General features: G+C 43.0%; 2 protein-coding genes and 1 long non-coding RNA gene across 5 annotated transcripts in view; 1 reads left to right on the forward strand and 2 right to left on the reverse strand.

Annotated features, from left to right (window-relative positions):
• Nucleotides 1-2636, reverse strand: part of LOC124045708 (cell surface glycoprotein CD200 receptor 1-A-like) — a 15928-nt gene extending 13292 nt beyond the window's left edge. For both annotated transcript variants that reach the window (XM_046365254.1, XM_046365262.1), the window contains exon 1: nt 2182-2636. In XM_046365254.1, the coding sequence (XP_046221210.1) occupies nt 2182-2251 (70 nt within the window). In that variant the 5' untranslated portion in view covers nt 2252-2636. The remainder of the gene's footprint in view (nt 1-2181) is intronic.
• Nucleotides 1-21701, forward strand: part of cfap91 (cilia and flagella associated protein 91) — a 25028-nt gene extending 3327 nt beyond the window's left edge. The window contains exons 1-17 of one of the 2 annotated variants that reach the window (XM_046365233.1): nt 12800-13193; nt 13305-13381; nt 13750-13907; nt 15240-15323; nt 15721-15777; nt 15873-16057; nt 16251-16428; nt 16574-16731; nt 17892-18074; nt 18291-18424; nt 18564-18677; nt 18800-18871; nt 18991-19137; nt 19224-19445; nt 19536-19684; nt 21040-21131; nt 21320-21701. In XM_046365233.1, the coding sequence (XP_046221189.1) occupies nt 13106-13193; nt 13305-13381; nt 13750-13907; nt 15240-15323; nt 15721-15777; nt 15873-16057; nt 16251-16428; nt 16574-16731; nt 17892-18074; nt 18291-18424; nt 18564-18677; nt 18800-18871; nt 18991-19137; nt 19224-19445; nt 19536-19684; nt 21040-21131; nt 21320-21564 (2343 nt within the window). In that variant the 5' untranslated portion in view covers nt 12800-13105 and the 3' untranslated portion in view covers nt 21565-21701. Of the gene's footprint in view, nt 1-12799; nt 13194-13304; nt 13382-13749; nt 13908-15239; nt 15324-15720; nt 15778-15872; nt 16058-16250; nt 16429-16573; nt 16732-17891; nt 18075-18290; nt 18425-18563; nt 18678-18799; nt 18872-18990; nt 19138-19223; nt 19446-19535; nt 19685-21039; nt 21132-21319 lie in introns of those variants that run through there. The other variant, XM_046365240.1, reaches the window with a different exon arrangement.
• On the reverse strand, nt 21125-23052 carry LOC124045720. The gene is made up of 2 exons (XR_006840892.1): nt 22877-23052; nt 21125-21492 (listed from the first exon to the last, which is right to left on the reverse strand). It is a non-coding gene; the product is annotated as an uncharacterized LOC124045720 (long non-coding RNA).
• Nucleotides 23053-23842: the final 790 nt, after the last annotated feature.

The following is a 23842-nucleotide window of genomic DNA, read 5'->3' on the forward strand; positions in this document are numbered from 1 at the left end:
GCCCGGTACTGAGAGGAAGCTCGGTACTGAGAGGAAGCTCGGTACTGAGAGGGAGCCCAGTACAGAGAGGGAGCCCAGTACTGAGAGGAAGCTCAGTACTGAGAGGAAGCTCAGGCAGGTAGTAGGCTCCGGTAAATCCTGGCTGGCTGGTGGACCTGGATGATTAAGGTTGTCTGGCCGATCTAGAAGATCTTGGTAGACTGGCACTTCTGGCGGATCCTGGCAGACTGGTGACGCTGGGCCGACTGGCGGCGCTGGGCAGACAGGAGACTCCGGCAGCGCAGGAAAGGAGAAAGGCTCTGGCTGCGCTGAACAGGCGAGGCGCACTGGACGCGCTGGGCCGACTGGGAGCACTGGTGGCGCTGGACAGACAGGAGACTCCGGCAGCGCAGGAGAGGAGAAAGGCTCTGGCTGCGCTGAACAGGAGAGGCGCACTGGACGCGCTGGGCCGACTGGGAGCACTGGTGGCGCTGGACAGACAGGAGACTCCGGCAGCGCAGGAGAGGAGAAAGGCTCTGGCTGCGCTAAACAGGCGGGAGACTCCGATAGCGCAGGAGAAGAGAACAGCTCTGGTTGCGCTAAACAAGCGGGAGACTCCGGCAGCGCAGGAGGGGAGAAAAGCACTGGCTGCGCTGAACAGGCGAGGCGCACTGGAGGCCTGGTGCATGGTGCTGGAACTGGTGGTACTGGCGCGAGGACACGCACAGGAAGCCTGGTGCGGGGAGCTGCTACCGGAGGACTGGTGTGTATAGGTGGCTCTGGATAGACCGGACCGTGCAGGCGCACTGGAGCTCTTGAGCACCGAGCCTGCCCAAGCTTACCTGGCTCGATGCCCACTCTAGCCCGGCCAATAGGAAGGGCTGGTATAAGTCGCAGCTGGCTCTGCACCCGCACTGGAAACACCGTGCGCTCCATAGCATAACACGGTGCCTGCCCGGTCTCTCTAGCCCAACGGTGAGCACAGGGAGTATGCACAGGTTTCCTACCTGGCATAACTATTCTCCCTTTTAGCTCCCCCCCAATATTTTTTTGGGGGTGACTTTCCGGTTTCCAACCGCGTCGCCCGTGCTGCCTCCTCATACATACGCCTCTCCGCTTTAGCTGCCTCTATTTCCTCCTTGGGACTGCGATATTCTCCCGGCTGCTCCCAGGGTCCTTGACCGTCTAATTCCTCCTCCCATGTCCAAATCTCCAAATGATGCATTCTCTCCCATTGCAACTGCTCTTCACGATTAACAGGGAGAGTAGGCTCAGGTCTGTTTCCTGACTCAGCCACTCTCTCTCTGCGCTTTCCCCTGTTACCTTCAGTTTTCGCTCTGTATAGCAATGCTTTCCTTCTCGATTCCATCCGTGTATAGCCCTCTTCGCATTGCTGTAGGGAATCCCAGGCGGGCTCTTGCACTCGCTCTGGGTCGGCTGCCCACCTGTCGATTTCTTCCCACGTCATATAATCCCTGCTTCTGCCGTCCATATCGTCCTCCTTTAGCTCCTGCCAGTTCACATGCTGCTCGGTCTGTGAATCGTGGTGGGTGATTCTGTAATGATCTTCCTCTGTTGTTTGTAGAAAGTCAGACCGAAATGCAGCGTGTAGGTTACTCATGACTTTTAATGAAGCTAATACGGTAAATGAAATAACGGAAGAAGAAAACAACAAACGAATGAAACTAATACAGCCTATCTGGTGACTAACACTAAGACAGGTACAATCACCCACGAAATACAACGCGCACTCAGGCTACCTAAATACGGTTCCCAATCCGAGACAACTAGAATCAGCTGACTCCAATTAGGAATCGCCTCAGGCAGCCAAGCCTAACTAGACACACCCCTAATAATACACACTCCCAATTAATACAAACCCTAATACAAAATACAACATATAAACCCATGTCACACCCTGGCCTACCCAAACATATAACAAAAACACAAGATACAATGACCAAGGCGTGACACCTATAGCCTACTGCACAAACCTTGTTGCTACAGAACTGTATTTATTCGGTTAATGTTGAATAGGCTTACGTTTATTAAGTCATGATTTTTTTTTTAACAGAGCGGTTTGCATTTTGATTCAGAAAGTGATCTTGACTCAGAAAAGGTTGGTGACCACTGCTTTACACGGTACTCAAAATGAACCAAAACCAGCCAGATAAATAAAATGAAGTGATGAGATTCTCAAACCTGTTTCTAAGCTCCAGGTTGCAGAAACAGCCAGGAGAGAGATGACTCCTATAATCCATGTCTTCCCCATCTCTCTGGTTGTTCTATATGGCTCCTGACAATACTCCTGTACTCCTCAAGACACTGCTGCTCGTTCCACCTGTCCCCCCCCAAAAACAAAATCCTAAACTCCCCCTTGGACACAATACCGTTATCCCTGAACCCTAAAACTGGCTGTATTATTGTTCCATTCTGTCCCTTCTTGTCTCAATGTGTTATAACTGTACTGTTTAAACTGTCTCAATGCTCTCTTCTCTTTCCTACAATCTCTAAATCTGAGTTGATATCTGCTCTCTGTCTCCGTCCTGATCTACACATTTGACTGCTGATGTTACTGTAACAAGCCCCGAAATAAACTAAATAATCCCTACCTCTCTCTTCCCCTACTTCCTCTGTACATCTCTCGCTCTCATTCTCCCACACACGGTGACGGTTGTTGACTCAGACGCCTGTTTCCTCTCCCGCCTGTCACATGACCACAGAGTTCCACACAGCCTTTAAAGTCTCTGAAACAGCAATAACTGCAGGTGCCCTGCCAAAACTCTAAAAAGCACTGGTTATCATACTTCTTACTGTTATTCTGTTCCAAGTCACTGATTTTAATTTGTCCAATGGACCCTAACAGGTAGCTCTTCTTTCTTTTAAGTTTTTTTTTGAAGTGCTATCACCCCCACAATAATTATATTTGTAATTAAATATTAATATTATGTAATAGAACATATCAGATTGTAAACTCAAAAAACACATACAGCAAATTGTCTAGGGTTACCTATGGTTGATTTTTCAGTGTAACATTCATGTGTTAAATGAACTATGTTTTTGCATGTACAGTATATTCATTGACTAATTCATCTTATGCTACTCAAATATAAATAACATAGATTTTTCTAAACTAATCCAATATGTTTCTTGGACTTATTGCACCAATTACTAAAATGGTTGTTCCAGTTTAGTCTCATTTCTTATTCTTCCAAACCCTGCAGTCATTCTGAATGCAGGTGAGTAAAAATTCCAAATGTTGCACATTCCTACGCTGGTTGGATTCCAATAGTAATTACACATCACTTTGTAAGCCATCATAATGTGATTTGCCGGCCTGGGCCTGAAAACCATCCGTTTCATGCTACTGTATTAGGATAAAACTAGGCCCTCAAAGTAATACCTTTTTAAAACCTGTATTGTGTTTAAGAATTGAATTTGAATGATAGCCTATTTGCTGAGGAACTCACTTGATGAAGGCCACAGGACTAAAAATGGGTGAATGTAACAACCATGTCTCTGCCACTAAGAAATACAGTCATGGGTGGTAACTCTACAATTTACTCAAAAGATAAGGCACTGTGGGAAATAAGCAGTGTGTTAATGTAACATTGAAATGTGTGGATCAGTATGGACACTGGACTAGCCGTTCGGTGTTGATTTAACACTGGATAATGTGCTGTGCGGGTGGCAGAACAGCCAACAGGTCTTTGAGGTCCTTACATTACTTTAAGTCAAAATGTTCCTAGTTTCATGTTGAAACGTAATTATTGGTACGGCTTTATAATTACTAATCGTCTCAGAGTGAGCACTCGTTACCAGCTAATAGATGTTTAGATGGTCTGTATTATGTGCTATACGTGTTTGTGTTGAACAAACACCCTCCATATGACTGTAATGATCTCGCTCTGCAGAGATGCCATCACACTCAACATAAGAGTGGGGGAGTTGTTGATGACTCCTTCATCACATTGAGCTTTTCAAATGGGAGATCAACTGACATGGACAAACATTTAGCACATTCAGGGTGGAACAAATACCCCCAAACAGATGTAGTCTAGCAGAACAACAACCCATTACCCTTTATCCCTTGTAATCCTGTTGACATCAGTTACTTTTTTTCTGAACCACAGAGGGGAGAGATGAGTAGGATGTGGGGGGGAGGGGGCATTGGTTTTCGCATCTGTATGTTCTTTGGAAACTTAATTATGTGCAAGCTAGCAAAAAAGGACCTATTTGATTTTATTAAACCGTTAAAAAAACAGCAGCAAACCAAAAAGTGCAAACTTGATTCTCAAGGGGGGACAATAAATCGAAAATTAATTTGCGTCGTGTGTAGGGGCAGATTTATGTTATCTTGTCTTCAGGAGATTTTTTATTATCTATTTACTTTAATTAGTCTGATCAGTGGAACAATTCTCATGATTAACAATGAGTATTAAAATACAGGGTAATTACTATGCTTGTCAGCAAGAACACTGTTATTCCCCACACTTATTTTAGTATTCCACTTCTTGATTATTTTTCCAGTGTAATCACATATTTGAAGTCTGATATGCCTTCTTGGGTCTTTGAAAATGAATTATATGAGGTTATGTATTTTTGCAGCCATTCATTGACAGTAATGCATTGGATAGGAAATGCTCCGGCCCTCAAATACAAGTTCACATAAATGCATCCTATTTTGTCTATGTAGAGTACGTTGATGGTAAGGACTTGTAGGTATAAACCACCTGAATGTTGATATTCATTAGATGTTTCTTGATGGTTGAGAAATTAATTGTTGAAACAAAAACATTTTCAAACACCCAGCACTTGGGAAACATAGATCAGGGGCACAACACTCCTGGAGAAGAAACAGGATTTTCTTCCAGTCATATTTTAAAGAGATAGTTTACCCAAATTACAAAATACAAAATGTTTGTGTCCTTACCTTGGAAGCAGTCTATGGACGGCAATCTTTGATTTGGCTACCCACTGCCATACACCAATAATATTAGTATTTCCTGTGCGGAGCCTTGGTGTAGTGGTAACATGTTTCACATACAACCTTCTACCTGAGAACAGGGATCAATCTCTGCTTCCAACCTTCCCACTGTTTCTCCCATTTGCCTGTCTCCCCATTTCATTGTTGTCTGAATAAAGTGTCAAACCACCTACAAAATATTAGCATACTTCAAATGTAATCCCCCCCCCCAAAAAAAAAATAATCTAAAAGTAACAAAGTCATTGAATTTTGAGTGTTCATTTAACGTTCAAATCATCCTGAATAGAGTTGGGCCTAGCTTCCCGACAGCGATAGAACTTAGGGCTTTTGAGTGTTAACGATGCATCTGTCTTACAACGGCCGAAGATACAACATGTGTTTCCCAAAACACCATGCAGAGAAAATATTTGTTAAGTGCGTCATTCAGGCATGTGTCGAAACTGATAGGATGGAAAGAAAGGAAACAATTCTCTCGGATCAGCGTTAATCCCTTTCCATCTTACCTTAACATTATAATAATGCACTAAATCAAGATTTGGCACATAATTTCACACGTTACACCTCTTGAAATATATAGAAGAAGAATGTACATACAGTGGCGTACAAATAGCTAAATAAAACTCAATTGAATTAACATTAAATATATTTCAATATCATTCATATATAGGTCTATGTAGCCTAAACTATTTATTTTTTAATACAGTAATCTTGGTTTCCATTTGAAGAGTCTTTATACCCTTTGCTTGTTATGCAAATAAATGGAAAACTTTGTATTTGTAGTCACTGTCACATTTGTTCTGAAGTTATCACCAGTCACAGACAGATAAACATCTTTATTTCATTTTTAGCGGAGAGCTTCTGTGTATAAAGTGATAAGGAAGGGCAAAAAAGCATCTAATGACGTACTTAGCTGTTCTATGAGTGGTCTGAGACTGTTTTTTAACAACTAACATTTAAAGAGCAACTATAGTAAAGATGGTTTTGGGAACAGCTCTGAGATTTTAATTATATGGTTTTAATGATAAACGTAGCATTAAGATGCTTTTGGGAAACCGGGCCCTGACCTGTGGTTTACATTTACATTCCACTTTGGTCATAGGTCTAAGCCATGTCACAATATGTCGAATTCCAGGAAAATAGCTCTAAAACAGTCACATTTTCCTGGGGGAGGACCCCCAGAATGCCCTCTAGGGGTTTTGCCAGGTAGCAATGAATATTACATAGCAAATCTCACTCCAAGCTTTCTTGAAAAGTTGGCAGCCCTGAATTTTGTTTTAAGCACTTCACAAAATGTCACCTGCCTGCTTTTTTTACTACATGACAGCCACATTGTGAAGAGCTACTGCAACTAATAATCCAACTATTGTCTGTTTTTATCTTCCTGATTTTTTTCAGTGGATTAAAATGAGTCTTGCTATGACAAGATTTGGTCATAGCTGTAGATCAGACGAGGGTGAGTTGGCAACCTACAGGAAGTCATTTTTTGCCCACACAGCAAATCCTCCAGTATTAAAAATAAACAGAACACTGAGAGTGTTCAGTCTATGGACCCATATAGACACTGGAAGGAACATTAACACACTGCTTAGTGTAAAGCCTTATTCAAATATTTCCCAGAATGCCTTTTGACTAAATTGTAGTTACCACCTAAGACTGTAATTGTAAGTGACAGGGACATGGTTGTTGCATTTATCAATTGTTGGTCCTATGGACTTCACCAAGTGAGATCCTAAACAAACATGTTATCAAAATATATATGTTTAGGGCCTATTCCCAAAATAGCTGGCATCATGAGGTTGGAAAATGATGTGGAAATATTGAAGCAACATCTCAGGACATCAGTCAGGAAGTTAAAGCTTGGTCGCAAATGGGTCTTCCAAATGCATACTTCCAAAGTTGTGGCAAAATAGCTTAAGGACAACAAAGTCAAGGTATTGGAGTGGCCATCACAAAGCCCTGACCTCAATCCCATAGAAAGGTTGTGGGCAGAACTGAAAAAGTGTGTGTGAGCAAGGAGGCCTACAAACCTGACTGAGTTACACCAGCTCTGTCAGAAGGAAAGTGCAAAATTCACCCGACTTATTGTGGGAAGTGTGTGGAAGGCTACACGAAATGCTTGACCCAAGTTAAACAATTTAAAGGCGATGCTACCAAATACTAATTGAGTATATGTAAACTTCTGACCCACTGGGAATGTGATGAAAGAAATAAAACCTGAAATAAATCTTTCTCCCTACTATTATTCTGACATTTCACATTCTTAAAATAAAGTGGTGATCCTAACTGACCTAAGACGGGGAATGTTAACTAGGATTAAATGTCAGGAATTGTGAAAAATGTAGTTTAAATGTATTTGGCTAAGGTGTTATGTAAACTTACGACTTCAACTGTATGTTTGTGCATGTACATTGATTGATTCATTAATTAATCTTATGCTACTCAAATATAAATTACAAACATTTTCTAAACTGATCCAATATGTTACTTGGACTTATTGCACCGGTTACTGAAATGTTTTTTTGTTTCCAGTTTAGATGCTTTTCGCCATATAGGCTTACACTGTTTAAAGTCACATAGCTAAGGCTGCATTTACACAGGCAGCCCAATTCAAATCACATCTGAAAAATATCTGAAGTGATTAGGCAAAAAAACTATTATTGGGAAAAATATCAGAATTGGGCTGCCTGTGTAAACGCAGTAATAGTCTTCCCAACCCTGGCAGTCATTCTGAATACAGGTTGTAGTTTATTCAAATTCCAAAGTTGGATATCCCCACACTGGCAAGATTTCAATAGGACTTACTAGCTTAATTACTGACTCTGTCATACTGACTCTGTCATACGCTTGACATTTTTGTTGTCCTAGGCTACATGGCTAAAATACTAGTTCACTAGCCTAACTTGCTTACATGGACAACGATGTGCCAGGGCAGCTAGTTAACATTAGCCAGCCAACTACATCTAGCTACATGTTGAACTTCCATCCTCTCAGGCCAGGGGCAAAATGTATGAATTTAATATATGATATAATAATATATGCCATTTAGCAGACGCTTTTATCCAAAGCGACTTACAGTCATGCGTGCATACATTCTACATATGGGTGGTCCCGGGGATCGAACCCACTACCCTGGCGTTACAAGCGCCATGCTCTACCAACTGAGCTACAGAAGGACCACCAATTTATGGCTGGATCACAATTGCCATTATAATCATTGGCAGTACAGAGATTTAAGTAAAACCACAAGTCCAAATCCCTATCTCCATCCATGGCTAATTTAGGAAAGGGACACTTTTAGATAGCTAGCTAGCCACCGGAGGACACACAATGAGACGCAAAATGAATGTTTTCTGTCAGTGACATTTGGTTTCTAATGTGACGGGATTGGTGTGAAGCCAAATCCAAACTGGCTTCCCTTTAACCTTTTTATGGTGTGCCAGAACCATTCACAGCTGAGCTCAGTTCATTTTGGCGGCAACAATGTTATACTGTTTCAGACCAGACTGCATAGACATACAGAGACAGAGGGGCGCTGTTTCGTTCGCTTGGATGCTTGCTCTGGTGAGCTACATTCAGAAACACAATTATTTAGTATATTTTTTTTCTTGGTCATTTTTTGAGGTTAGCCTGGCTTCCCTTGGCATCCACGAATACATGCCACTACTGGCTCAGCGGCTCCAGAGACATGCGCCCAACCTCTGACCACCATCTGTTATATGCGGTCATATGCGGGCAGGGAAATAGATCATGAGCATAGAGAAGAAAATATGTTTAGAACTGATAATTGATTGCATGGTGCAATAGTAAATTAAATTAATTGATTATTTAATGTTATGGTGGACACAGCTTGGTAGAACCAAAACATATACTGCTTCTGCTCAACAAACTCAAACTCGAAAACGCAGCGTTTGGGGGGGCTGCAGTTCACAAACGACATTGTGTTTATCACCCTCACGGCAGTCAAGCAATGCATTCTACCAAAAGTAGTTCACAATCTAGTCAGGTTGCGGCCACAACTAGGCCTAGTTTCAAATGTATCAAGAAATAATCTTATTTGTATGCATAGCAATCAATACATATAGGCTTACGCTGTTTAAAGCACACATTTACAAGTCTCAATCTCAAATGACAGCTCCAATAAGCCTCCTATGGTGAACAACGTGAATGAAAGGCTTGTAGAATCGTATATATATATATATATATATATATATATATATATATATATATATATTGAGTTTTCAGTTTATTTTTCCCCGTTAGGGGGTCCTGCCTGCTTTGTGCATTACTGACTCAAATTAACAAAAATGAGTGAAGATTCATTATTTTGACTGAACGAGTCGATAACTAACATCAGAGTCAGTTAAAAGAGCCGAACTTCGCATCCCTAGCCTGATCCTGTTTGGTCATGAAAAAATATATATACATTTACAAAATAACACTTTCAATATATGGAAGACCCTCAGTCCTCTACACAATATTGTGCTGCTGATGCCAGGTGCCAAAGCGGTCTCTGTCTGCTGTAAAGCAGAGGGTCACCAAGCATGTGGTGCAGGTGATGGGGGACTTCATTTTGCAAAGAACACAGCGACGCCTCCATGCTGTGCCCTTTTGGCCCTGAGGCACATCCAATGCCTGCAGAAATACATTTGGGCAGATGAACACCACTTGTGGCAGGAGCTGGATGAACCAGCTTCAGTGGGGGATGGACACCTTGGCACTGGGGGCTCCCATTCGGAGTCAGTGTCACTGTGAAAGAAAATGTTCAGTTAGAATAGTTTCACGTATGAGCCCTGTATCAACAGGTATAATAAACAGATATACTGTATATAGAGTACAGGGAACAAACGGTTGAATATATTATTATAGACCTGCTAGATCTACTGTCTCATTTATATTATGACATTTCAGCTAGATCTACTGTCTCTATTATATTATGACAGACCAGCTGGATCTACTGTCTTTATTATATTACAACAGACCAGCTGTATCTACAGTCTCCATTTCACTTTGACCATTGTTGTGGGCCTGCCCTCCCCTCAACAGCCTCAAATAGGCTATTTCATTTCACAAATAATATTTTATATTATTAATTTCATACAACGGCATTAGCATGAGAAGAACTTACCAGTCCAAAACGATGTCCTCTCCGTTCAAAAAATATTCCTCCATTTGGGAATCGCTAAATGAACCGTCCTCGATCAATTTCTTCTAAAATTGTGTGTACATCTGTATATCTAGACTTTGATTTAGCTTTCCCTGACTTAGTCGCCATACTGATTGATATATAAACAGCTGAATATGCGCTTTACCAAAACAATGCTGTGCGCAACATGCGTGGCTCCTTCCGGTATGAATCGCTAATGGCGAATGAACCTCTTTACACCGGAGATTACTACATGGGTTGGTCTTCCAACACATAAACATTACATATTGCCATTTACCTCAGCTCCTTGGCTATCTACCCAGCTAGATTTCAAGACGATCAGTGGTCATTGGGTTAAAATAGAGTCAATCAATGAAACAGCGGTCATATCATTGGTGCACAATGATGTCATTACTTGTTGTCTTCAAATCGGTTTCTTTTAGTCAATACATCCCGCAAAATGACCCATCAGGTTTGGTTGTGTAACCAGACAGGTTTGGTTGTGTAACCAGACAGTCTGTGTCCACTAAAATTGCTGGTGAATCCTCTGACATCTTCAAAGACGGCTGTTCTATAGTCTGTCTTATAGGCAACTTTAAGGCTTTACACTAACCCATTAGCTGACAAACCAGCTAAGTATTAGAATAAGGTTTGCTAGATTAGGGTTGGAGTGAAAATGTACAGGATGTTAGCTCTCCAGGAACAGGGTTGGGAGCTCTGCGACTAAGCAGTATGTTAGTTTAACACTGTTCCGGTGTGGGTCCCCAGACTCAACACTTTCAGTGTTGATTTAACACTCTGTCGAACACACTTTTTTTTTTACACAAGAATTTGCTGTGCATAGTCTCAGTGATGTTAAAGGCTATTATCTGCAGTACAGTAGCTTGAAAATAAATTAGATAGGCATATCAAATCAAAACAATACAGGCACTATCCTCACACTGATATCACTTCAATTCCATGTAATGTATTGTGTTATATTGACTCCAGAGGAGACTGGTGGGAGGAGCTATAGGAGGACAGGCTCATTGTAATGGCTGGAATGGAATTAATGGAACGGTATCAAACAGATCAAACATATGGAAACCACATGTTGGATTCCATTCCAGCCATTACAATGAGCCCGTCCCCCTATAGCTCCTCCCCCAGCTTCCTCTGATTGACTCATGGCACACACACACCAACACACACACACGTCATTCACTCACATAAAATGTTTGTCCGGTTGGTGTGTGTCCATGTGATTACAGAGATGACTCTCCTGACCTTGTGGTTTGATTTTGTGGGGTTAATGTTGTTGTGGCTGAACTGATCAATGTAATTTGGCCTGTGGAAATGTTTCTGTAGTAGACCGCACACATACCCACCAACACGTCAGTCCATTACTATAAAGTCCTAAGCCCTTTCCTTGGCTGTACTTTTGGTATCGTTTGATCCTCTATGCATACAGGCAATGACCAACAGAACCAGATGAAGATAATCATTTCATTAGAGTAAACTTGGCTTTCATTTTTGTTCTTGCTGACCACCTTTCAAACCAATGTCTTAGAATCAGCAGGTTCTCTTTTAGGGTTTCAAGTCTGTGTTGACACTGGTCCTTTATAGATCAGTCTGGACCTAACAGTGCTGTAAACACATTCTCATTCACGATGACCACTGCTCGCATTAATTTGGGTACATGTGTGCATGCGTGTGTGTGTGTGGATGCTCTCTGCTCTTCTCTGATAGAGCTTGGCAGTTTCCTGTCAGTTAGGCAGAGTCGCAGTCCATTCCCAGAACTGACACAGTGCCTTGAGTGGAGTCTGCCATGACAATCACAAAAGCAATAGTGACAATACAACTGCATGGACATGGTTAGAGTCCCCAAGGAGCCAACATATACGGTGGACTGAAATCAGCTATCACAAGCACATATAATGTCTGAAAAATAAATAAACTGTCAAAACGATGACCTCCGACCGCGGCCTTGTGGACAGGCTATGCAAATTTTACCCTGATGTCCCTGATTGCGATCACCACTATGTGTTGTCATTTACAGTGCCTGTATTGCATAGCGTTTGTTGGTAAAGTGTTAGTTTAAAAATGTGTGTCGGCTTGTATTACTATCCCCGTACCAGAAATTCCCAAAAGTCCCCACAAGGACAGTAAAACATTGAAAATGTTCCATCGTGGGGACATTTCCCACTCCCCCACAAACTGTTTTAAGCTTAGGGGTTAGGTTTAGGCCTGGGGTTAGAATTAGGGGAAGAGTTGTAAGTAGAAATCAATGTTAGGTCCCTAGAAGGATAGTAGAACATATGGTGTGTCTGTGTCTTTGTGCGGGTGAGTTGTGTGTGTTGTTCTTTTCAAACACATGAGCCACAAAGGCCATATGTGGTGTTGCATAGATGCATAAACCCTAATTAGTCATGTTTTCCATTTGGTTGCCACTCCGCCTCCTTTTTCTTTGCACTGACAGCTTTTCTTTCCTGATTACTTTAACAAAACTGTGGGAAAGACAAAGGCACCATGACCCAAATACAACAGTCCAGAACTGTTTCTTTATGGAAAGGAAAATATCAAGATAGGTTGTTTTCATTTGTTTCTTTTGGTAATGATATAAATGTCTTCAAGTATGGTTTTCTTCTATCATGTAGGCTTCTTATGACATCAGATGTAAAGGAATAAACGTTTGAAGAGAAGCCTATTCAATAATATATATATTTTTAAATATATACAATTCAGCCGCATCTGATTTTAAATTAATGATGATTAACAAATAGTGATGAAATGGTGGCTAAAACACAAGCCGGCAATTATGTGTAATACTGCCCCCAGGCTGGCAAAAATGATTAGCGTCTCGAGGAAGGGCAGTTTACAATCTCCATGGTTACGATGTGGCCCAGCTCTTGAAGTTTGACAGCTGGCTACAATAGCTATCTACCTTGCACGATAGCTTTCTATCTATCCTCTTACTGTTTATTTTTTAGATGAAGTGGTTTTAAACCGGTGCAAAAATGAGTATATCAGTAACTCGAACATTTAATAAGCAAAATGAAACCAACAAAGGTTTTACACAACAGCGGGTACACGACTATCTATATGGTGAGTTAGCTAACGTTAATGTTTGCTAGGTAAGTTAGCTTGTTTGCAATAATTATCCAGACAGTTTGCAAGCGAACATGAACTGTTTTTGTTGTGGATGTTGCATTACAGACCCCGTATATACTGTGTCCGGGGAAATGGACCATGCAAGGGCCAGCTTCAAGGCACATGCATCCGTGGACCGGGTGGTAAGTTAATCAACGTTAGCTAGCTAGCATAGCAACCTCGAACTAAACACTTACTTTCAAATGACCTTTCATGTGATTACAGATTCACAATCAATGCTTATCGCTGTCTTCATTCGTCAGTAATGTCACATGTGTCCATTACTCTTAATGCAATACCTAGGACTTTTCCAGACCTCCCTTACCCATGACAGTTTTTCATATCATGCATAACTGCAAGGATTTATTTTGAGAAGAAATTCAATTCACACTTGGTGAAATAATGTTAATATTATTAACCCAATAGTTTGACAGTAACCCTGTAACCCAAATACGGTCACCGTAAAAGCCCTAACCCTATGAAAGACCTCTCTCCATGTCCCCCTGCTCAGAGGAAGGTTCCAGAGTATGGGTCCATGTTCAGTCACCTACCTCACCACCCACGTTACGTCTTGCGTCTGGACACCACTGACCCTGTGCCCACTTTTATTGACCGCCGCTGGCGAGGGTACACAGAGCAGCGCAGAGAGGCAGTTCAGCAGCTGGCAAGGTAACACACACACAGACACACACATGCGATCCCTACAGAGGAGAAATATTTGGATACTGAAGTAGATAGAATCAAGTTACATTTGTGTATATATAGTATATGAATTTATGTGGACACCCCTTCATATTAGTGGATTTGGCTATTTCAGCCACACCTGTTGCTGACAGGTGTATAAAATTGAGCACACAGCCATACAATCTCCATAGACAAACACTGGCAGTAGAATAGCCTTACTGAAGAGCTCAATGACTTTTAACGTGGCACCGTCATAGGATGTCACCTTTCCAAAAAGACTCTTCGTGAAATTTCTGCCCTGCTAGAGCTGCCCCGGCCAACTGTAAGTGTTGTTATTGTGAATTGTAAACTTGTAGGAACAACAACAGCTCAGCCGCGAAGTGGTAGGTCACACAAACTCAAAGGACGGGACTGCCAAGTGTTGAAGTGCGTAGTGCGTAAAAATCGCCTCTGCTGCAATACTCACTACCAAGTTCCAAACGTCAGCACAATAACTTTTAATCGGGAGCTTCATGAAATAGGTTTCCATGGCCGAGCAGCCGCAAACAAGCCTAAGCTCACCATACTCATTGCCAAGCATCAGCTGGAGTGGTTTAAATCTTGCTGCCATTGGACTATGGAGCAGTAGAAACTCATTCTCTGGAGTGATGAATCACGCTTCCTCATCTGGCAGTCCAACAGACGAATCTGGGTTTGGCGGATGCCAGGAGAATGCTACCTGCCCCAATGCATAGTGACAACTGTAAAGTTTGGTGGATGACTAATAATGATTGTGGGCTGTTTTTATGATTTGGGCTAGGCCCCTTAGTTACAGTGAAGGGAAACATTAACACTGCAGCATACAATGACATTCTAGACAATTCTGTGCTTCCAACCTTGTGGCAACAGTTTGGGAAAGGCCCTTTCCAGTTTCAGCATGACAATGCCCCCATGCAAAAAGCGTGGTCCATACAGAAAAGGTTTGTTGAGATCGGTGTGGAAGAACTTGACTGGCCTGCACAGAGCTCTGACCTCAACCCCATCGAACACCTTTGGGATGAATTGGAATGCCGACTGCGAGCCAGGCCTAATCGCCCAACATCAGTACCCAATCTCACTAATGCTCTTGTGGCTGAATGAAAGCAAGTCACTGCAGCAATGTTCCAACAACTGTTATAGCAGCAAAGAAGAGATCAACTCCATATTAATGCCCATGATTTTTGAATGAGATTTTAAGAGCAGGTGTCCACATACTTTTGGTAATGTACTGTATTTCATATACTTGATTTATTTGCTTATTAAGGCCCGTGTTTGTCTTGTTGTTTTTCTCTTTGTTAGGGTCGTTCCTGGTGCTCTGTTTCAGGTCAGAGGGTGCAAAGACAGCAGTGTTTCAGGCATTGATCGTTGGAAGTTTTTCAAGTGGTGAGAGAGAGCACATACCCATAATGCGGCAGCAGGACTTTGTGGGATCAAGGGTTAAATAATGAATGGTGTCAGAGAGGACATCAGGGCCTGAAGGAAGACTCGGGCATCAAGTCATGACCGCATCAGAGGTCATTTGTATCATGAGAGTCAAATCACACAACCGTCATTATCCTCACTGTAGCACCAGCGGCATGGTCACTGGATAGAATGTCAGCAGACCAGCAGATCTTTCTCTGTAAAAAATAGAACTAATTAAATCCAGAATTATGATTTTTGTATCAGTTCAGATGGATTTGACTCTATTTGAGTGTGTAGTGTTGAAGCCTTATCCCATATTAAAGTAAAACATTGATTGTTTCTGATTATGTTTTTTGTATTCGTTTCCCTCCCTCAGCCCCCTGATCCCCTTTGCACAGCAGGTTCCCCCCGATGTGGTCTTTGCATTGCCCAAGTAAGTCATGCTGCCAAAGTCCCCTGAAAAATGCTGTAAACATATTGGGAACCCCTCTCTTCTCTATCACTCTCTCCCTTCCTCCCTCCACTCAGAGCTAACCCATACTCTACATTGGAGGGGGGTAGTGAGCAGCTGCCCACTCCATTCCAGCGCACCATGGGAGTGCAGACTGACTACAGGGACAGTGAGGCCCAGACGGACCCCTACACCCCCGAATATGTGGTACGGCCCGGGACGGCCCGCCCAGAGCTGTTGACACTGGCCACACTTACATGGGGTACATACGAGCTTCAGAGACCCTACCGCTTCACCTCCTGTTGCACCTCTACAATACTTATACTGCAGGACAGGCCATTCTGACCCATCCTCACACATGTTCCAACACTACACAACTCCCTTCACCCCAGCCTCATCACCTTGACTCCTCTGACCCTATCTCTCTCCCTCTACCCCCCCCCCCCCCCCCCCAGGCCGTGGTCTTCCGGCGGGTCTGGCGGAGGTGGAGATGATTGAGCGAACCAGGGTGAAGCGGGCATGGGAGGCCACCCTGCCCCCCATGGACGACCTGAGTCAACTGGACAAGAGGAAGAGGATGATGGATGAGATGGAGAGGAAGGAGTGGGCCTTCAGGGAGGACGAGATCCAGAAGTGAGGGAACGAGAGAATAAAGGAAGGAATGCACCACACAAGCAGCTTCACCATGTTTTTAAAATTCTTTCCCTCCTGCCCTTGTCCACCCATCCCTGCTCTCCCTCCCCTTGCCCCACTGTTATTCTCCCCCCCTCTACCCCAGGCTGCAGGAGGCCCGCCTGGCTTTGCTGATGGGTATACTGAGGCAGAGGGAGGAGGTTCAGCAAGAGGCCACGGTGGACAGGCTGGACCTCAAGTACTCCCAGCACCAGAGAGACGAGAAGAGCAAGCTGAGCAAGATACGCAATGACTACATCATCTGTAAGTCAATGGGTGTTTCTCAATATGCATTCTACCGTGCTCCACACTCTCGTGCTCCTAGTGCATTCTCCGACGACTTTCTTTTGAGTACGTTCTTGTGAGGATGAGTGTGGAGAATGTATAAAATATTACATTTGAGGAGCACACGCACTCCCCCTACTGTATTAACTCACGCTGCACCTCCTCATTCAATGAACCTTCTTCCAGCCACGACAATGGCAACAATAGACAAAACAAGATATACACAAAGCAAACATTTTACTTCATAATTATCAGCTAGATATGTACATCGTAATAATCTAGCTAGCCAGCTAGTTAAACAGGCAAAAATAACCTAAAACTAATATTACTAATTCTTTGTGGCTAGATAGCTATCCAGTTAACCCTATTGACTTAATATGGACTTGGGACTTACTCATTCACTTAACCGTCTTCCAGCTAGGACAATGGCAATGGAGACAAAACAAGATATACTCAAAGAGTAGTAGCTAGCCAGTTAGCCTTATTTACTTACTTGCGATCTATAGTACGTAGGCAGGTAAATATTTATAAATATTTATTAACATATCAAGATAAAATATTGTAGTCAGGCAACATATGAGATGTGAATAGGCAACATTTCATTCTGATGTTGAAGTGTATTTTCTCTCGCTTCAGCTCAAATAATGACTACCAGTGATTTCAATAAATTTTGCGTAATTTTTTACGTGGTTGTGTATATTTCTTTGTATACTTTCCTTTAAATCCTGCATCGTTGCATGCTTAAAAATATGTACAAACGGAGTACGCATTCGACAAGTGCCCTCCCTGCTCCGTTTAGCATACTTTGATTTGGACTCATACTCCAACCCTCCCTTGGTCCAATTTGTGTGCCCGGATGACGGTAGAATGCATTTTGAGGAACACCCAATGTCTTGACTTTTGTCTAAGGCAATGATGCATAGAAATTCTGCATATTTACATTTTGCATTTCATAAATCACTGTGATAAGTGTTAAGTGTTCAAACGCCTCTAACCTTCCCTTTAACTTTGATTGAATACGATGAGAACAGTAGGGCTTAAAGATTAACTGTCTCTCTATCGTTCTCCTTCTATTCCACTCTTTCTCCCTCTCTCCTTCCCCCTTTCTCTCTTTTCCCTCCCTCTCTCTCCTCTCCCAGCAATGAGGAAGCTGACAGCGAAAAGAAAAAATGTGGAGGGAAAGCTAAAACGGCGTGATATCATCAAGGACTACTCCAACTACTCATCTCAGACGTACGCCCCTCTGTCCCGCATCGGCCTGTTCCCTGACCGCCACTCCCAACGCAACATGGTCAAGAGCCGCTACCTTGATACCTATGAAGGTTTGAGTGTGCTGATCTAGGATCAGTTTGATATTTCAATATCATTATGAATAAGATTACATGGACATGGGGGACCTGATCTTAGGTCAGCACTCCTACTCTGAGAAAAATGAATACAGGCCCTGAATCTCAAAGTGATGGTGTTTTAATAATGCCAGATCATCAAAATTGCTAAGGTAGAGGTTAGTGAGCTCTCTTCCTATCTGTCAATCACAGGTCTGCTGGAGCTGGAGGCGGGACTTCCGGTCTCAGTGACAGAGCCATGTATCAAAGCCCCTGTACCCAAAGTCAGCAAGGGCTTCGTCAAACGCTCTGCACGCAGAGAGATGGAGCTCATGAAGACACACCAGGTCACACACACACACACACACACACACACACACACACACACACACACACACACACACACACACACACACACACACACACACACACATACACACACACTTCAAAAGATGTATAACACTATTTTTGTCCTGCCATCTGCAGGCTCTGAAGGAGGAGAAGAGTCGTGTGGAGGAGAAGAAGACCCTCCGTTTCCTCTTTAAGACAGAGAAATCTGTTCCTCGACCACAGACCCCTGTGGTGGACGAGCCCCCTGAGGTACAGTACAGTCCGTCTCAACACACTGTCTGGAGATGTACACTATCCCCCCTCACTCACTATGTGGTCTGTAGCACATCTCTTCATTCTCTCTTCACCCTGTCATTCCGGTGTTTTTCCAGGGGGATGAGGAGAGAGAGTTGGCTGTCATCTACTTGCAGAAGCTGCTGAGGGGAAGAAGCATTCAGAACCAGGTGTGTTTTTATGAAGAGAATGATAAGCTCTATGATAAACCAACCTTTCTCTGTGTGTGTCTGATGTTATGGGATGCCATCTCTGTGCGCTGCTGTCTATCTGTACGTGTGTGTGTCAGATGTTTGAGGGGAAGGAGAAGCGTCTAGAGCTGATCCAGGAGCTGAGAACCACTCATGCCCTGCAGAGAGAGGAGCAGGAGCTCCAGAGAGCAGACACACAGCTCACGCTGGCTCTGCAGAGACAGAGAGAGCAACACACACACAAGGTGAGAGAGAAAACACACACACACACAGACAGGTACAGACACCTCTTTCCTCCCCCATCCCTCACTCTCCCATCTTCCTGTTCCAGGCATCCTTGGTGGAGGGGTACCAGGCAGCTGTGGCAGGGGCGGAGCTTGTGGACATGCTGGACTTCCTATCGAAGGAGCTGATTCGCCTACAGGAGGAACGCAGGATCCATGCGTTCACCTTATTGGCCGAGAGAGACAGGCGCCTTCGAGAGGCCGAGGAGAGTGGACGGAGACAGATGGAAGAGAGGAGACGTAGAGAGGAGGATGAGATCTTCAAACAGGTGTTTGTGTGTGTGTGTGCGTGCGTGCGTCTGCCTGCATGCGCATGCCTGTGTGTGTGTCGTGTGTGTAACGCCTGTACTGTCCTGTAGGTGATGAGGGTTCATCAGGAGACAGTAGATCTGTACCTGGAGGACATCATCCTGGGGACTCTGGACCAGACAGCAGACCAACAGGCCAGACAGGAGATACGCAGAGTGGCAGAGGAAGTCAACAACATTGCCTACGCCATGGAGGAGACGTACGACACACACACACACACACACACACACACACACACACACACACACACACACACACACACACACACACACACACACACACACCAGGGTTTCCGTTAGCCGGTAATAGCTGGCTTTTGGCCTATAAAAACATAGAAAAGCTGATAACTAAAATTGGCGCTAGCTTTTTAGCCTATTCATTGATGGAAATACCAGTCAATGTAAATACATTTGACTGGTCATACTTATCGGTCTATAGGTCAATTTGCATAATTTAGTGGAATTAAATTGGTGTGTGTAGGCTACAGTATATTTGTTGTGTATCTTATTTATCACACGAATACAGCGTACAGATACAGAGCCTTTGAGCGGAAAATCTGTCAGACAGCGCGAGAGCTGAGGTGTCAGCATCTCAAATAGCAACGGAAGGCAAGCTTCATCAGTTCGTGACATCAGTTCGTGTGCAGTCAGCTATGCATTTTGGAAACGTACTTAATTGTTTGAAACCTGAACATTTTAATACATATTATGAGGCATGTCTTACGTTGCTTCTAAGTTGCCTGTTAGATCTCCTCTCATTCTACATTTCTAACGGATATTTTCATCTCTGTCACATGAAACAACTCGCATGTGCGGTGCTCTTTAGATAAGTGTTTTCCAGCTAATTGCATTATGAAATGAACATTCGCACGTAGAGTACTGCCTTGTGCGCATCGCTTATGATGTGAAGAAATAATACTTTATCAACATTTTAAGGAAAACATTCTGATCTATTGCACAGGCTCATTGCTTTTTATTGTCCCATAGTCTGTTTGACTAGGCTATTTCTTTCTCGACAAGCTGACCAATAGAATATGTAAACCTTTCTCCTCTGGGGATAGTAGATTAACAGGCTGGTGATGTTGCTGTTGGTTACTGGTCTTGTTGTCTGAGAAAAAGTAAATGTGGACAGTTATTCTAACATCTTCAAAGTGCACATCTGAATTCAGTAAGAAGGACTGCATATCGTTGCATCCTCGACTTGCATGTTCTGTTAATATGAATTACTATAATCTAAATGTGATTTCTGTCATTCTGAGCGCTGTGGGTGGACACCCTAATCAGGTTATGAACCCACTGCATATGGGTCTGGCGGATTTCTCAATTGTCCGGAGCCACATTATCCTATCTGAAACCCTGACACACACGCCATCTAGCACCCATACACACTGTATCTCTGTATCTTTGTATTGCACATTGTAAAAGCTGTGTGTGTGTGTGTGTGTGTGTGTGTGTGTGTGTGTGTGTGTGTGTGTGTGTGTGTGTGTGTGTGTGTGTGTGTGTGTGTGTGTGTGTGTGTGTGTGTGTGTGTGTGTGTGTGTGTGTGTGTGTGTAGTCGGAGCAGCCTGCAGTCAGAGGAGATCGTAGCAGAGCTGGTGTACAGCTTCCTGATCCCTGAGGTACAGAAGATCAACGTCAGAGACAGAGGTAGGCCGTTTATTCCCAAAGCACCCAGTACCATCACATGCTGATAATACATGATAGTGTAGTAACACAATAATAATTACATAATAATACTTTAGTCTCTTCTGTCTTTCTCTCTATCTCTTCATCCACCTTTCTCTCTCTCTCATTTTCCACCTTTCTCTCTTTCTCCCTCCCCTTCCTTCCTCCAGTGCGTCAGAGCCAGCGCAGGCACCTCCAGGCGGCTCACCAGATCATCCACGGGAGTGAAGATAGCTCAGTGGCCCCTCCTCCTGGCTCCCCTGGGGCCCAGCGCCCCCCCTCGCCCTCGGACAGGGCCTCCAGCCAGCTCCTGGAGGAGATGCTAACCCATGTCGAGCAGAAGCTGGAGGGAGCAGGCAGGGGAGAGGAGGAGCGCAGGGAGGTGGGAGAGGCAGAGCAGAAAAGAACCAGTTGAGAATAGATTAATTTCTCAACAGTAGAGAAAACACTTGGTGTTCCTTCAAGCAATGCATCTCCAAAGAGTTCAGTGTCATGCTTTTGCTCAAATAAAACTGAGATTTTATTGAATTATCATTGTGTTTGTCTTGTTCTTACATGCTGTGCTTGATAAAGTGTGTTGCTAAGAATTTTGAAAAAGCTGAGTCTAAGATATTTTTTCATGGGTCATTGGGTCAGAAGTTGACTAGATCAAATATATGTATTGTATGGGTCATGTTACTAAAGGCTCTTACTACAGGCTACTGTCTACAAAACATGTCGTCCCATGAGTATAGTGTGGTGGAGGCTGTGGTTGTCACTAGTTACCACAGCCACAAAGTCATAAACCCCACCTATTTCTACAATTTATCTTCATAAAATGTGAAACCTAAACTTAACCTTACCCTTAAGCTTATGCCTAACCGTAAATCAAGACCAAAAAACGAACTGTTTAACTCAGTTTTGTTTGTAGCCACGTCTTGTTTGGACAGCATTGTGTAAAGTCACTGGTTCACACTGACCATGGCGTGTGCAGAAAGTAGCCCATCACTTTTTCCAACTGATCTGTCGATAGCACCTGCTAAATTCAGGGCATCAATGTTGTTGAGAAAAGTAGCAAAAATGTTGTAGTTCTTGATGGCTAAAGTTAGGTAGAAAGGACTATCAACACATACTGAACAGCACACGTTATAGACAGAAGCATACTATATGGGAGACCAATCCAAACTCATTTACTGGCATGTCCAGCCCATTCATTATCTCAGCTAATCATGGCAAGTGTGAAGGTTCCTGTCTTTCTGTGGCTAAACCAACTAGACTCGTAATTTAACAATTTTATCCGTATTTAAGTTTGTTATTAAGTCACATGAATGTTCACATGTTCCAGAAGGCATTTTATGCCAAAAATGCTCAAATGCCTCTCCTGTGAAGTAGTGATGTGTGACATGCGCCTAGTTTTCTGAAACGTGTCACATTTAACTATCTTGTGTCGATAAAAACATTGGACATAATAAAGAATGTTTTACTGAAGAAAAATCCACCCCGTCAACAACATACAAATATTGTCGATCTTTAGAACGTTTCTCCTGTATCTGTCGTTTCCATTACACATGGCAATGATATTTTTTACTACATTTTTTTTCAGACTAAACCTAGGTCAAAGGAAAGCTGCCTAGTGAGTCACCACAATTAAAGCTGCCTAGTGAGTCACCACGATTAAAGCTGCCTAGTGAGTCACCACAATTAGTCCATAGCCTACTTGTAAAAATGTAAATTCTGAAAACGCTTACCTGTATGTTTGTCCTGTACAACTGCGGTCCTTCCGCAGGGTGTTGAAATAAAGACTTTTACCAAATACTGACTTTTTCCTCATTTGTGTTGCTGCTGGCAACGAAATGGTTCCAATTGTTTTTCCACCATTCATTTTTCCCATAGGGGATTTTAGAAACTCTTAAAATAAGGGCTGTGTTTCGTGTAGGCTTACCCTGGCGTGACATTTTGATAACCGTGTAGGACAAGGTGACTTTTATTGATTGGAACCATTTTGACTGCTAGGTTTTATGGGTATTATGATTCATACTGTGGTACTCTATAGCTACGTTTTGATGTATGGGTTGTCAGGGATTGGTACAAATTCTCATTTCCATGATGAGTGCTGGCTTGCTAGCTGTGTCGGGGTGCCTGACTCCGTTAGCTGAGGCAACGAGCCGGGCAAGAGGCAGCGCTGCACGGCATTGGCTGTATTGTACCAGTGGCAAATTTAATTTGGGATTGATGGTATTATTCTATCAAGTAAAAACCTAAAGAATTCTGTGCAACTGGCTAGTGTGGTAGCATGTACTATACTGTTCTCTTTGAAGTAGAAAGAATAATCAATATAAGTTTATAATATTAGACATGTGTAAGCAGAATGAAGTCTGAAGCCCATGTGATTGTACAAAGCTAGATTAACATCGAATTGACCATTGGACATGTAAAAAACAGAATGTAAGCAGAATCTGTGTAGATGAGGCAAGGTAAACTAATAAGACGTGACTGGTCTGGGCCATATCTGATCTGGTGAAGGCTACTGGACACACACATGAATAGTCATACATATATAACCTCAGCCTGAACTTGTAAAGACCTTTGGACAGGAACATTACCTAAGGGGTATGCATGTCATGCCACCAATATAATCTATGCCCCAATATCTGAGCCAATAAGAGAATGGAAGCTATGTAACAAAACAAGATTCGTAAAACGGGGTGTAAGGG

Source organism: Oncorhynchus gorbuscha, linkage group LG01 (genome assembly GCF_021184085.1).
Source record: "Oncorhynchus gorbuscha isolate QuinsamMale2020 ecotype Even-year linkage group LG01, OgorEven_v1.0, whole genome shotgun sequence".
Taxonomy (NCBI): domain Eukaryota; kingdom Metazoa; phylum Chordata; class Actinopteri; order Salmoniformes; family Salmonidae; genus Oncorhynchus; species Oncorhynchus gorbuscha.